Below are 13,448 nucleotides of genomic sequence, written 5' to 3'. Positions count from 1 at the left end.
TAGCGAGTGGAAGTAGAAGCAGAGCGCGCATCCACCCCCCAGCGCATTGGTGGTTCAGGCAGATCCTGCTCTCCCACCCTGCTCCCCGCTGCTGCCGGGGCTCCGCAGCCTCGGCCGCCCGGCTCGGGGCTCCAGCCCAAGGAGCAGGAGACCCCTCCGAGCCCGCACCCACGCGGGGCTTTATCCTGCGCTCCGGTGCCCGTGCTTGCCACACACGCTCGTACAGGCACACAGGCACACAGGCACACAGGCACACAGGCACACACCCCCGGCGCTGCTCCGCGGCCGGTCCCCCAGCGGAGCCCGCGGGGAGGGGGCGATCCGCGCCCGCCGGGCACCGCGCAGCGGGTGCGGGAGGAGGCGGCGGCCGCGGGCCCTGAAACCCTGCTGGAAGGAAGGGAAGATAAAAAAAAAAAAAAAAAGGAGAGAGAGGTGGGGAAAAGGAAAATCTCTCTCCCTGCCTATGAAATGCTGAAAAGGCGTCTCGGGGCCCTTCGGGTGAGCAGATCCTCGTGTTAGTTTACAGACGAGTTTCCTAGCTCCCCACGTCACGAAGGGCTCTCCATTCCCCTGCGCTGCAAAGAACGTGTTCTTAACTCTTTATTATTCAGAATAAAAACTTTATTTTTTTTTTTCCAGAACGTGAGCAGCAAGGAATGTATAACTTTCAAAACAAATCTAGCCTTTTCAGCTTCACACACTTTTTGCCTAGCTGGATGTTACAAGCATAAAGTATTCAAACGGCGATCTTTTTTCCCAGATTTTATTGCATCGTCATCATCATTATTATCACTATTTTTAATAAAAGGAGTTAATAGGTTCCTTTCAAATGATAATTCTAACACGTGCCGATATGCCATCTAATATATGGCCTCCTGAATATTCAGGGTACAGATATTTTATATATATATAAATATGAACAAATGGGGATAAATAAAATTTTAAACACTTAGATTATTCAATGTTTGCGAAAAAAAAATATAAATAAATCTGAATGTTCACCAGCATACACACATTGAAAGACTTACACGTATCAATAATTGTCCAGGAAGTCCCTGTCCAAGCGCTTTTGATGTCTTTCTTGCTATTTAAAAGAAGTGCAATAAAAAAAATTGCTTCCCCGTGGGATCAATCATGTACGAACAAATTCACATTTAAGAATTCCTTTTATAGAAAATTTGTTCATATACCCTGTTTTGATAAAAGTGTAGAAGGTAAAGTATAAAGCCTCTGCATACTCCCAAAGTGAGACACGAGGCTACAGTTCAAGAAGATAAATATCCACTAGTGAAACTATAGAGCAATTCAAGCAACAAATATTGCTACGTCACATAAACTAGAAAACGCTTTTACGAAAGGAAACAAAACAAACCAAAACGAACAAAAGAAACGAGAAGGGAAGGGGAGGGCACATGTTGGGGGGAGGAGAGAGAAGGGAAGGGATGAGTACTTTCCAAAACTTGGGGGCTTGGTGTTCCTCTTAGTGACTCCTGTCTCTTACAGATGAGTGAGTTTGGGCGCTTCCTGAATTCTTCCCTGAGAAGGATGGTGAGCGGTAAGGTCTGTGTATGTTGGATGCGGATCACAAGGTCCATGGTGGTGATTGTTGGCCATTGGCCCAGCCCCGCTGTAGTCCATGTTGGCAGAGGGAGGATGAGGGAGATGAGTTAGACCAAAGATGGAAGGCCCAGAATTGGTCATGGTCTCCACGTAGTTGCCCCCTACATAGACGGGGCTTCCCTGTATATGTGGATTCCCATAACCGTTGCCTTGAAGAGGATGAGTATCATATTCAGGTGTCACAGCTGCTGTGCCCGTGTATCTCTTTTGAGGAGGTGGGCAATTATTAAGAGGAGCAGTATACGATGCAGGGATGCCATAGGTGTTTTGATGAGGCTTGTTAAATGGTGGAGGCGACTGGGGCTCGTAGGGAACACTGTTTACTAAAGAATGCATAGAGTTTAGGTATCCCCCAGCAGCTGGAGGGACGGGGCTTCTGCTTGGGGACTGTCCTCCTGAAGAGGTCATCATACCCTTTCCCTTTTGATCCTTTTTGTATTTCATTCTGCGGTTTTGAAACCAGATTTTGATCTGTCTTTCTGTGAGATTGAGCAAATTAGCCATTTCTACCCTTCGTGGCCTGCAAAGGTACCTATTGAAGTGGAACTCCTTTTCCAGTTCTACCAGCTGGGCACTTGTGTAAGCTGTACGGGCTCGCTTAGAGGAGGCTTGCCCTGGAGGGCTTTTATCACCAGCACAACTCTCACCTATGTAAATCACACAAAGAACACAATCAGCATGGTGAACCTACACACGGCAACATGAGAAAATGGCCAGCAACACCAGCACATGGAGAGTCCAGCTCCCAAAGTCCAGATGGATGCCCATGCGTGCAACGTGTACTCCCCCATGGCATGAGCTCAGCTGCACCAAGCCCCAAGCCTCAAAAGAGTTCCTTTGCCTAACTAGTGTCACTCTACGACTACACTTGCTTCCCTTAAGAATGACAGCATGCAACATATCTTGAGTTTGGTAAAGAGGAGCAAGGAAGGTTCAGGGAATCACAGTGAGGTCTGGAAACTCTGAAAGTGAGCCAGTGGATCTGCTGACAGAGAGGGATCAGGGTCTTCAAGAACTAGCTGTTCTCCATTGCTGTAAAGACCTAAAGCCTTTTTTTTACTGCAAACCTGTATATATATATATCTATATATCGATATAGATCAGCTACAAATGCCTGAAAGTTAGCTATCTACAACAGAAAATTTTAACATATAAATATAGAATTGTCAGTATAATGGATTTTTTTATCATGTCTGTTTTATAGCATGAGCTTGTGGTAGCGATGGGGAAGTATAATATATATAAAGAAGAACATCCAGTATCTAGGCTTGCATATAGGTATAGAGATATATTTAAATGTTGCTGCTTTTTAATAAAATAAATACATTATATGGAAGGCTGTAAACAGCAGTGTTACCACAGCTTTAAAAAGCAGACTGGCAAAACATTTGCCAAAGTTTTGAACTCTATTTCCAAGGAACATTTAAGCAAAAAAGAAGAAGTCAGAATAAGCCTGACTTCTGAGCTTTGGAGCTAGCACTGGTGTTATCAGTTTGGGTTTCCTTGAGTAATAAAAGCGTTGATATACACTTCCATCCCTCAAATAACATTTTATGGGCTGAAGTTTATAGCACTCCAGAATGATTTTTGTTTACCAGGCTTGTAACTTTGCCAATCAGCTTATTAAAATAGGAAGAGGTTCTGACTGCACACAGGGCATTGATCCTGCCTGCACATGATTATGAGCTATTTTATTCCCGTTACACTTCAGCAGAGATAGGTCACTGTCTTATTAATCTAACAGCACCATGCCAACAAAGTACTCGGGACAAGCCTCTGGCTTAAGGCCTGGGCTGCTCCACTCTGACATGATTTACTGAAGGGGGGATTACCTAAGAAATGTGATAGATGCTGGAGGGCACAAGTGGTTCTGCCACTAGGAAGCAAAGTCAGTTAAACCCATTCTGCAAGGCTGGGAAAGTTTTGTATGGTTTTTTTTTTCACTTAGCTCCCCTCAGTGAATAAGCTGAGTGATGCCATGCCCTTTCCAAAAGTTTCATGGGGTCAACTCAGAGGGTAAAAAAAACCCCACCCTCCCCTCCCTGAAGTGAAGGTGGGTAAGACGACCCTCCTCCCCACCAGATGCAAAGCCAGCCCAGGAATACCCAGGGAGAGGGGGAGCATGTTTCATACCTGAACTGGAACTGCTGTTTTTCTGCTTTGTGTTTTGCCGAGACTCCTTCATCCATGGGAATATCTGTTTGGAAACGGTGGGTGAGTTAAGAGCTGGGCTCTTGGTAGGGTTGGCCGGGGCAGGGTTGCTGCTGGCATTTTGAGATGGTGAGGTGGAGGACGGAGGTGGAGGTTGTGACTGCTGGGCTGGAGGCGGTTGCGGTGGAGCCTGTGGGTCACTGAGGCTGGGGGGCTGGAGAGTCTGGCTGGGGAGGGTCCTCATGCAACTCTCACTGATGTCATTGGCCTTGTGGTGGGACACAGAGCTGCCAGGGGACTGGAGGGAGCACGCGGGGCGATGGTACTCAGTTTCCACAAGTGATGAAGATGGAGGATATTGCTGCTGACTCGCATTATAAGTGAAACCATTTGCTCCTTGGTAGGGGTAGGCACCATAGATTGCAGAGCTGTCGTAGTAGGTCGCTTTTTGCATTTCGTTGTTTCCCAATATTTATTTCGCAAACTGACAGGGTCTTGACACCCTTGGAGAATAACATTGGCACCCCTCTGTCACGTGGCGCTCTTCCTCCAATGGCCTCTCCGGGCAGACCTGGGGTGTGGGGAGAGCAGAGCAGGGTGAAGAAATGGTACAAATCCATCTTACTTTCAATAGCTAAGTGACATGAAAGCCATAAAAGAAAAAGTGGTCAGCAATATTTAGCAGCATGACTTGGCCTCAGGCGTGGAGCATTTCGATATAAAAGCTGCCTGGATTTACTGGCAGCTACAAATATGTGCTTTGCTGCATCGGGATAGAGGCTTTCTAGGTTTGTTTTTTTTTAATATTTCTTTCTTCCTAAGGAGCAGAGCAGGCGGGTTGATCGTTTATCACCAAGAGGCTGTTTTAATACCGGTCTCTGAGATAAGGGTGATCGAGGAATCGGTAATGCAAAGGGGCTGGGCTATTACCTCAGTCCAACTCTGAGATCAAACCCTCTCCTTTAAGCAGCGTCATTTTATTTTTAGCCTTTCTCTCCTTGTTACGGCTCCTCATACAACTTCAAAGAAATATATGAGGTGGTTCTTGTCTACGTGTGTCAGGGGGCAGGAGCGGGGTGGAAAGGTTTGCTAGGCAGAGATATTTAAACACCCCGAACCCAAGTGATGGATCTTGGCTTGTCTATGAAATGCTCGATAGGAAAATAAACGAAGCCAGCACCTTCTCCCCTCTGTGCCCGCACACCACCCCGAGCCGCCTGGGTCACGCACCCTGGCAGCGGTGGTTTCTGCCCGGGTGAGCCCCGCCCGCTGCTCACAGCGGCTCCTCTCGCTCCTGGAGCCGCTCCACAGAGCCCCCGAGCCTGCCTCCCACTCGCCAGTGGGTCTGGAGCCTCAGCTGCGCCCGGCGCTGTGCAAAGCCCCTTCAGCGAGGCCAGCAGGGGCGGTCGATGGTTTGGTTTTTTCAGCAGTTATTTTCAAGACACTAACTTTTCATGGAATCAGCCAGATCCTACCTGTTAAAACATGATGGATTGGGGGAAAAAAACACACCAGAAACCTGAAAAACCAGCGTTCATCTCCATGACCACGGCTTGAACTTTCCTTCCAACTTAGCGATAATAGGTTCTGTCTTGGAAACTGCTATGTAATTTGATGTATGAGGGTCACTTGGCTGGGGAGAGGGTGGACACAAACTCAGAGAATGCTTCTCCTGCCCGGGCGAATCCCTTCCCCCCACTTCTTTTTTTTTTTTTTGGACACCCATCCTCTTTTCTTCCTTCCCCCCCGCCCCCCCCCCCCCCCCAATTAAAATCTACTCGTCACCTGCCTGAAAATACCCAATTAAAAAATCGCCCGTATTAATGAGAGAGGAGACCTGTGTATAACCTCCGATCTAGGAGGTGTTTCCACACGCACTCACATTGTTCTCAGAAACTGAAGTGTGTTCCTCACCGTCCCCCTAACCCCTTGCTGGCAAATAACCACGTCTTTCAGATCAGAAGAGCCTCTTTCCTTTTACCACTTTCCCTGTACTTAAGCAGCTGGATATTTCCCCCCTAAAAACATCTAACAAGGACAAATGCTTAGGGGCGAAAAGCCTTACACAACACAAGCACCAAACGAGCTCATTCTACGCCTTTCAAGTTATACAAGTTCTTAGAAAACAGTATTCCCTTTGTTAGATCGTAACAAAATGAAGGTAACACACCTACAGCAGGGCGGTTACCCTGTTATTGCACTAATCAAGCTCTTTGGATGCTATTAAGCTAATAAGCCGATGGAGATCTGAGGCGTATACACAATTTCCAGCTCCTCGCCTCTCCTTCCCTGTGCTATCGAGGCCTGGTGTGATTTTTCTCAATTCCTTTGAAAGAGACACCATAGACACCACTAGCAGAGGAGAAGGAGGAAACAATCAGCCAGCGGTGATTTCACAAAGGCACCCGCCTTTCATGACCGCGACACCAAATATTTCACCTTCCTTCGGCCGCTGCGAAGTTTTGTGGCGCTGGCAGGACGCGCAGCACGGAGCGAGGATGCGGGGTGCGCTGCTCCCGTAGCTGCCGGCCTGCAGACAATAGGCAACTTTACTTGGAAGGTAAAATATTATTGGAGATTCGGCCGTCTGCCAGCAAGTAAAAAAAAAAAAAAAAAAAAAAAAAAAAAAAAAAAAAATCAGATCCCGAGTTTGGGTTCGCCGAGTTAATCACTTCCTACAAAGTTATAGAGAAGCGGGGGTAACCTGAGGAGCTCCCGGTCATTCCAGGAGAAAGTGGGAATAGCGGGATTAAGAGCGACAACGACCACGACAGCATCCTAACGGGAAAGGGGAGAGGAGGTGGATTTACCACCCCAGCCGGTGCCTGGCATGGGAAGAGCTCTCCTCTCCCCTTCGAAGACAGAAAGGCAGGTCTTACAAACACAAACGGGCCCCCAATCTTTCCAATGCCTGTTTTATCGGCTCCATCTCGGTTTGTGCAATACACGGCTCTGCACTTTACCAACTTCTCTCCCCCCACCCAGACAGCCCAGAAACAGCAGATGAAAGTTGCTTGAGGAGGCAAGTCCCCTTGGTTTCTCTCACTCCCCACTTCAGCTCTCTCCTTCCTTGCGCTTCCCCCCTTCCCAAGCACATCAGATCTTTACCCTGTAACTCCCAACCGAGCCCCAAATTCTGACTCTAGGACGAAAAACCAGGCAGCCCCCCTGAAAGATTTCCTGAAAGATAAAGACAAAGTTGAGGGAAGGTGGGGGGTGGGGGGAAGAGAGGAGAGAGAGCTGCCTGAACACGAAGTGTAAGGGTATCAGTCACTGCCTGGAAGGAAGCCCCAGCTTGTGAACTCTTCTTGAACCGACATTTAAGTCTACGGTCATAAATCACTGGGACATAAACTCCGCCATTCACGACTGATAGCAGCGTATTTGTGGCCTGCTTACCTTAACTTCTGACGACTGAGGCGGAAGCCAGCATGCTCGCTCTCTCTCTCTCTCTCTCTCTCTCTCTTTTTTTTTTTTTTTTTTTTTTGGAGGCGACACAAGCCAGAGAGCAGGGGCTGTCTGCCCCAACTCGATCCCTGTGGCCGCGGGGTGGGCACCGGCTCAGGGCTCAGCTCATCCGCAGCCGGCACCCCCCGGCCGGGAGGGGCGAGTCCTGCCCCGCACGGGATGGGGTCGGCTGCTCCTCACACCCGCCTACCCCGCTCCCCTGACGCTTCAGGCTGCGCACCCCACCCCGAGCCGGTCCCCGGCGTACCGGGCTCCCCCTGTGCGGGCCACGGAGGACGGAGATGTTTCCCAGGGCTGCTCTGGGAAGGGAAAGGAGAGAGAGGGAAAGAGGAGGGGGGGGGGGGGGGGGCGGGGGGGGAGTTGGAGTGGGAAAAAAAAGGAAAATATAAAAAAAAAAAAAAAAAGGAAGGAAGAAAGAAAGGCGGCCGCCTGGGGAAGCATGGGGCAGGGTGGGGGCTGGGGAGGGAGCGCAGGAGCACGGCAGTGAAGGAGTGCGGCCCCCCCGCACCCGGGCGTCACCGAAGTCCAGGAAAATTATGCTAATGAAGACAAACGGCGCTCACAAAGGGTCGCTCTCACCAGCCTCCAGGGTGCTGCTGTGGGGCTTTGAGTTTGTCCCTCTTACCGGTGGGCTTGGGGGGCAGCTGCAGAATAGCCCCTCTACCGCTCCCCACGGCCGGGAGCCCCGCACAGCCCCGGCTGAGTCCCGGGGAGGGGAGCAAAGCCCGGAGAGCCAACCGAAGCCCACCAGGATCCCCGCTCTGGGCAATGCTTTCAGAGCCACGCTGGAAATCATTAGAGTTACTAATTATTAACTCATGCATGCGTGAACGCACACACACACAGATGTACGCACAGACACCCCCCTGCCCCCCTGGAGTATCCCCAGCTCCCGGGACGGGCACAGAGGCGCTCACGCACGCACATGTGCTGCACAGACGGCTCGGGGTGCCCGCAGCGCCCCGTGGGGACCCGCGGGAGGGAGCCTCGCGTGGACGCGGGCCCGGAGCCTCGCAGCTCGCCCTAGCCCGCTTCCAGCGGCAGCGCCTCTTTCCTCAGCGCCGCGGGGTTTGGGGGTGCTGCTGTCCCCACAGTTTCCTGCCACAGAAACACGGCGGCGACCGTGCGAACGAGAACTTAAACAAAGTTGCAGATCCTGCCCGTGTGGCAGACGGTAACGGGGCTCTGGGCTCCGTGCATTAAGAGGAGCCTGCGAATAAAATCTAGGTGTAAACTTGACGTTACTTCGTTAATTAAGGCATTATAAATATAACTAGTCCGCTTAAAGCACGAGGGAACCCAGCGTCATCTTTAAACACAAACAAAGCGAGGGGGAAGCGAGAAATAAAAAGCACTATAAGGCTGGGGTGGCCTCTTACGCATACCAATGGTTTTTGTCATTTATGGCTATGCAAGATTTATGACTTCGTGCACCAAAGCTGTAAACAGAGCACTAAAACAGAAAACACTTGCTCCTTATGGCATAAGTGAGAAGGCACCACATGAAAGGGGAAGCGGCCAGCGTAGGAGGAGAGAAGAGGCAAAAATCCTTCGTATGCGTTTTGCTTCAAACAATCCTGTGAATGTTGCTTTGGAAGAAAAAAAAAAAAAAAAAAAAAAAAAAAAAGTCTTTTTAGTCAATAATCAACCCCACACTTTCTTCTGAAACTGCTGATCTGCCATTCGCCCACTTGCCCGGCCAAATACTCAGAGGCAGCGCTGCGCCCCGACGGAGCCCCCCGGACTGGCGAGGAGGATTTGGACAGGGAGAGAAAAGATGGGGACTGCCGAAACCTGCGGACACCGGGGAGCCTCCCTGTTTGGGGGGCCCCGCCAAAAGCCGGCCGAGTTTTTCCTAGGAGCGCGTTTCAACTTGGGAGCCATCTCCAGCGGGATATTCTGACTAAATGTCTGTATTTAAGAACGGGGAACGGGAAGCGGGGGGAGGTTTTTTAAAAAATGAAAGGATATGTAAGGACTTTAATCGTGAGAACCGGAGTGGTTCATAGGAATATGGAAGTGTTTCTTCCATTCATCTTACTGCCTGCAAAGAGTATTTTGCGAGATTTCTCCAATTAGTCCCGTTTCCCCACGCCCCCTCTCTCCCCAAAGAGGTAATTTTAAACATGAGAAGATGATTATTTTTTTTTATGTCTCCTATGATGTCGGGATAAGTGTCCCAACGCACAGATCCCCGCTGCTTTTATCTGTCTTTCCCTCCCAGAGGCCGAATATTTTCTTTCTGCTCCATTCCGCGGAGAAAGATAGGGCTCAGCTCGGGGAGGGACGGGCAGTGTTTGGGGCTGATTTCTGAGTCAGAAATGACCTGCCTTTTCTCCCCGAAGAGTCCCACTCTGTGGTACTCCCTCCCGTCCCTCCCCCCACGTCCCCCGAATTACTATTTTCCGAATAAAATAATGCCTGTAAAGCGCCTTGTCCTTGGATGCCCCGAAATGGAAGAAGGCAGCACCATAATTCAGGGCTGGTTCTGGGGGATCTCTTACCAAAAATAAATAGCAAGGCAGAGAGTTGAGGGAGAAGGGGGACAGTTCTCAAAGTGGTGCCTGTCCACTAAGTCGTTAGAGAGTTAGAAGAGGATATCAGCTGAATTAGAGAAGGACTGGACAATCGAAGAAAGCCGTGGTCAGTCTAAATTGTTGTTTATATTTTCTAACACTAGAGAGGCAACGCACTCTTTGCTATTTTCTCAACAGACTGAAGTTATTTACACAACTCGCCGAAATCCCCCTTTCCTCCAGAACTCTTCTTGCTTTCTTTTACTCTAGAGCAGGACTATATTATTTATGAGTGTTTTAACTGGGTCAATATGCATCCAAACTGGGTCATAAATCAGAGGAAAGGCTGCCAAGTAATTTAGCTGCAATTAAAGCTTGGATTTTATTTTTGAGGCACATTTTGGCCCATTTCAAAATACGGCAACGCCAGTCTTTCCTTTTAGACACACAGATGGGAGCAAAAGAGCTCTCCTTCCCTTGCTGAAGAAAGAGACACCGTGCTTCAGTATGGCGATAAGGGGAAATATTTTTGGGGGTCAATTCTGCTTCGAGAGCCGCTTTAAAGAGCAGAAAAACGTGATAACATCCCAAACATCACTCTGAAGGTCTCTGCAGAAGGGCCGCGAATAGCTCCGAGTGGAAATAACCTTTTTTTTTGTTGTTGTGCTCTCACTGGAGTTTTTATCATCGTTCACTTTTCTCCCTCTCTTTCTGACCCCTTAGAAGATGAGCAATTACAAACAGCTCGTAAATGGACACAAAATGGCTCAACAGGAATAAACGAGAGGCATGGAGAGAGCTGGAGGAAAGCGAGTCCCAGGGCTCCAACCTTTCCCAAAGCCGGGGCACACCGGGGAAATAGGGTTTCATTTAGCGTTTTGCCCTCTTTGGACAACCAAGCGATCTTTAATTTTTGTCATTTTAAATTGCATTTATATCTCTGCATTCGTATTGATAAGTATACGCAAATCCTTACATATTTATATATATGGATATATCTATATTTATGTAAGCAAGGGCATGGATATTAATTTAGAGCTAGTGTAAGTTCTCCTAGAAGATACTTTCCACTCCTCTCCTTTTTATTCTCTCTTTCCAGATGCCCATTCAGAGAAGCAGAATAAACCTCCACATTTTCAAGGCTGATTTATTGTTAGAAGCCGTGCCTGGCTCTTGGTTCAGCTCCTTCTCACCGCTGAGAAATAAAGAGGAGCGCCTTGGCTCATTTGGGAAGGGGAAGCTTTGCCATGGAGCTGAGCACTCATGCAGCGCTACTCGCACAATAAACAAAGTACCACTAAAGCATCATAAATAAAATGGCAGCACGATCGCACAGTCATCGATTTACGGAGCGGCAGCGGCCGAACAAACACCCATAAAACAACAACCACCGCCGCACACTCGAGCACGACCCCGACCGAGGAGCATCACACACCCCCCACATCGTTTTCTCCGGCTTACCCAAATACGTAAATAAATAAACACACAAACACACAAATAAAATAATAGAATAAAATGAAGGGGGGAAATATTCAAACGCGACAGTAAAAGAGGCTTCCCATCTCTAGCCGGTCATAAATAATGTTAAAATGGCAATCGAGGGGCTGTAGCGGAGGCAGCTGGCCATCAACAGCAGTGTGGGATCTCTATGGAGAAAAATAAATAAAGAAGCAAACTCTGCCTGCTCTGCTCGCTGCAAGGGTAGAGTTGAATATTTACCACAGCAAATTGAAACAAAGGGGGAAGCAGCCTGGCTCCGGGTGCACACACACCCGCACGCACACACACGCACTCACTCCAGCCTCTGCTACTGACCTTTGCCTCGAACAGCAATAACTCACCACATAAATGAACAATCAACGGAAATACCTTAAAATAAAATCCATCCTTTCTAACGAAGCATTTCGTCCTCTCGGCTCGACAATAACCTTTCCATAAGGAACGAAAGCTGTCAGCGAAATGGCCAGCTCTTGTGGGGACGGTGATGGGGGCAGGAGGAAAAAAAAAAAATAATAGAAAGCAGTGCTTGCTCTGAACAGAAACTGGAAAAGCGTAATCGCAGACGGAGCCAGACCGGGTCTCCACTCCAAATGCCACAATAATGCGCTGTATTATGTGCTCACGTGGTCATACGTCAACTTAAATCCTTTTATTTGAAATAGGGAATCATTGAAGGAACAGGGTTTCTTAGCGCGAGCCTTCGCTTTTTAAAGCCTTAACCCAATATGTTAAAGAAGAGTTTTAAGGGAGGGGGGGGAAAAAAAAATCTAAGAGATGCAGATGACTATAGGGGGAGATTGGTCTGATTCTCTTTCCTCCCACACCAATATTTCTTTACACAAAACCCACTGGAAGGTAAGAGGAATTCTTATAACGCTGCTCTTCGATACTTAGCCTAATTAAGCGGCGTTTGTTCCCCAGGCCCGCCACTCTGCTCCACGTCGCATGTCCTCTGCGAGCCCAGAAGAAAGCCCAAATCTTAATGCTATTATTTCCAGCCCCCTTCTAAACGGGACGATTACCAGCCTTCCCCCCACCCCCAGCTCCCTCTACCCTGCCATTGTACAGGGCTTGCTCAACTCCCACACGCTACATCAGGGCTCCTGTAGAAACTAAAAAGACCTGTAATTACCTGACAAAGGCAAAAAAGAGTCTCTTCTAAGAGGCTAGTTGATTTTTGTCCTCGTAACACACTGGGAAGAATACACCTTTCTTCACTGGCGTGCTTCTGAATTTTGCAAAATCTTTTGGGACCTTGCTGTTAAACCTGTGCTTACGCATTTCCTATACAGCTAGTTTGAGTGATGCACAAAATTATAGGTTTCTAACGCTGGGGGAAAAAAAAAAAATTGGGGAGGGGGGAGTTCTTTGCCTAAGGGGAAAAAATTAAGAAAAAAAAGGAAAAAAGCAAAGTTGTATGTGGCCCCTGAGCCAGGCTGCGTCGCCTGTGTGTGAACCCATCACATCTTCCCTGGAACACTGTTTAACTTGTGCTATTGACACAATAAGCTAAACAAACAAAAAAAAACCCTCCACTCACACAACTTTTCTGGAAGGAGTCACAGTAAACCAGATAGTTCACGCTTTTAACGTGCTCCTGGCTCAGTTCTGTGACTCCAGCATTGTGCATCATCATGTATACATCCTTGCCTAAATCACCATCTCCCAGGAGCTCTAAGAAGCTAACTATATATCCCCTCTTACAGTTTCACCTACACTTCATTGAAAAGAATGGAAGGGGTTTTCTTTTTAAAGATGACTTTCAGTATTATGGACAAGCCTTATTATACTCTTGCCTGGATTGTAAAAGTGGGCCACTGGAATGTAAACCCATTCGTAACAGTGTACAGTAGTGGCATTGCAGCAAAGTCAGCATGACGCTACAGCAGGAGAAAACTTTGCAATTTTTCACATGGAAGTGACTAAGCTAGTACCAGGGTATACATATATTATCGCTGACTAGGAACTGAAATAAAAGCTACAGATTTTTTTTAAAAAAGAGGGGGCATCAGGCACACTCGACATGCCCGAATCTCTATCAGCATGCCTGGTAACTCCACAGCTCTCATACTTATAGTACATCAAGACCGATATTTGCTTGAGACGGATTCACGGCTCTTTTAAATTTGGCGCGTTTACATCACATAGAAGAAACACATAGAGAAGTTCTTCTGCAACAATGCAACTGAAATT

General features: G+C 48.1%; 1 protein-coding gene and 1 long non-coding RNA gene across 7 annotated transcripts in view; one reads left to right on the top strand and one right to left on the bottom strand.

The window, feature by feature from the left end:
• Positions 1 to 599: 599 nt before the first annotated feature.
• Positions 600 to 13,448, bottom strand: part of HOXA3 (homeobox A3) — a 45,400-nt gene continuing 32,551 nt past the window's right edge. For 2 of the 6 annotated variants that reach the window (XM_086853042.1, XM_086853047.1), the window contains 2 exons: positions 3,754 to 4,342; positions 600 to 2,267 (listed from right to left, as the gene is read on the bottom strand). In XM_086853042.1, coding sequence (XP_086709168.1) covers positions 1,498 to 2,267; positions 3,754 to 4,225 — 1,242 coding nt within the window. In that variant the 5' untranslated portion in view covers positions 4,226 to 4,342 and the 3' untranslated portion in view covers positions 600 to 1,497. Of the gene's footprint in view, positions 2,268 to 3,753; positions 4,343 to 5,001; positions 5,479 to 6,210; positions 7,151 to 7,170; positions 7,326 to 11,624; positions 12,116 to 13,448 lie in introns of those variants that run through there. The other 4 variants (XM_086853059.1, XM_023919158.2, XM_023919159.2 and 1 more) reach the window with 4 other exon arrangements.
• Positions 8,320 to 11,654, top strand: LOC111923423 (uncharacterized). Its single transcript, XR_002861075.2, has 2 exons — positions 8,320 to 9,148; positions 10,855 to 11,654. It is a non-coding gene; the product is annotated as an uncharacterized LOC111923423 (long non-coding RNA).

Source organism: Cyanistes caeruleus, chromosome 1, assembly GCF_971803275.1.
Source record: "Cyanistes caeruleus chromosome 1, bCyaCae1.hap1.1, whole genome shotgun sequence".
Lineage (NCBI taxonomy): Eukaryota > Metazoa > Chordata > Aves > Passeriformes > Paridae > Cyanistes > Cyanistes caeruleus.
The sequence above is the reverse complement of the archived record's forward strand: the minus strand, read 5'-3'. Positions and strand labels throughout refer to the sequence as shown.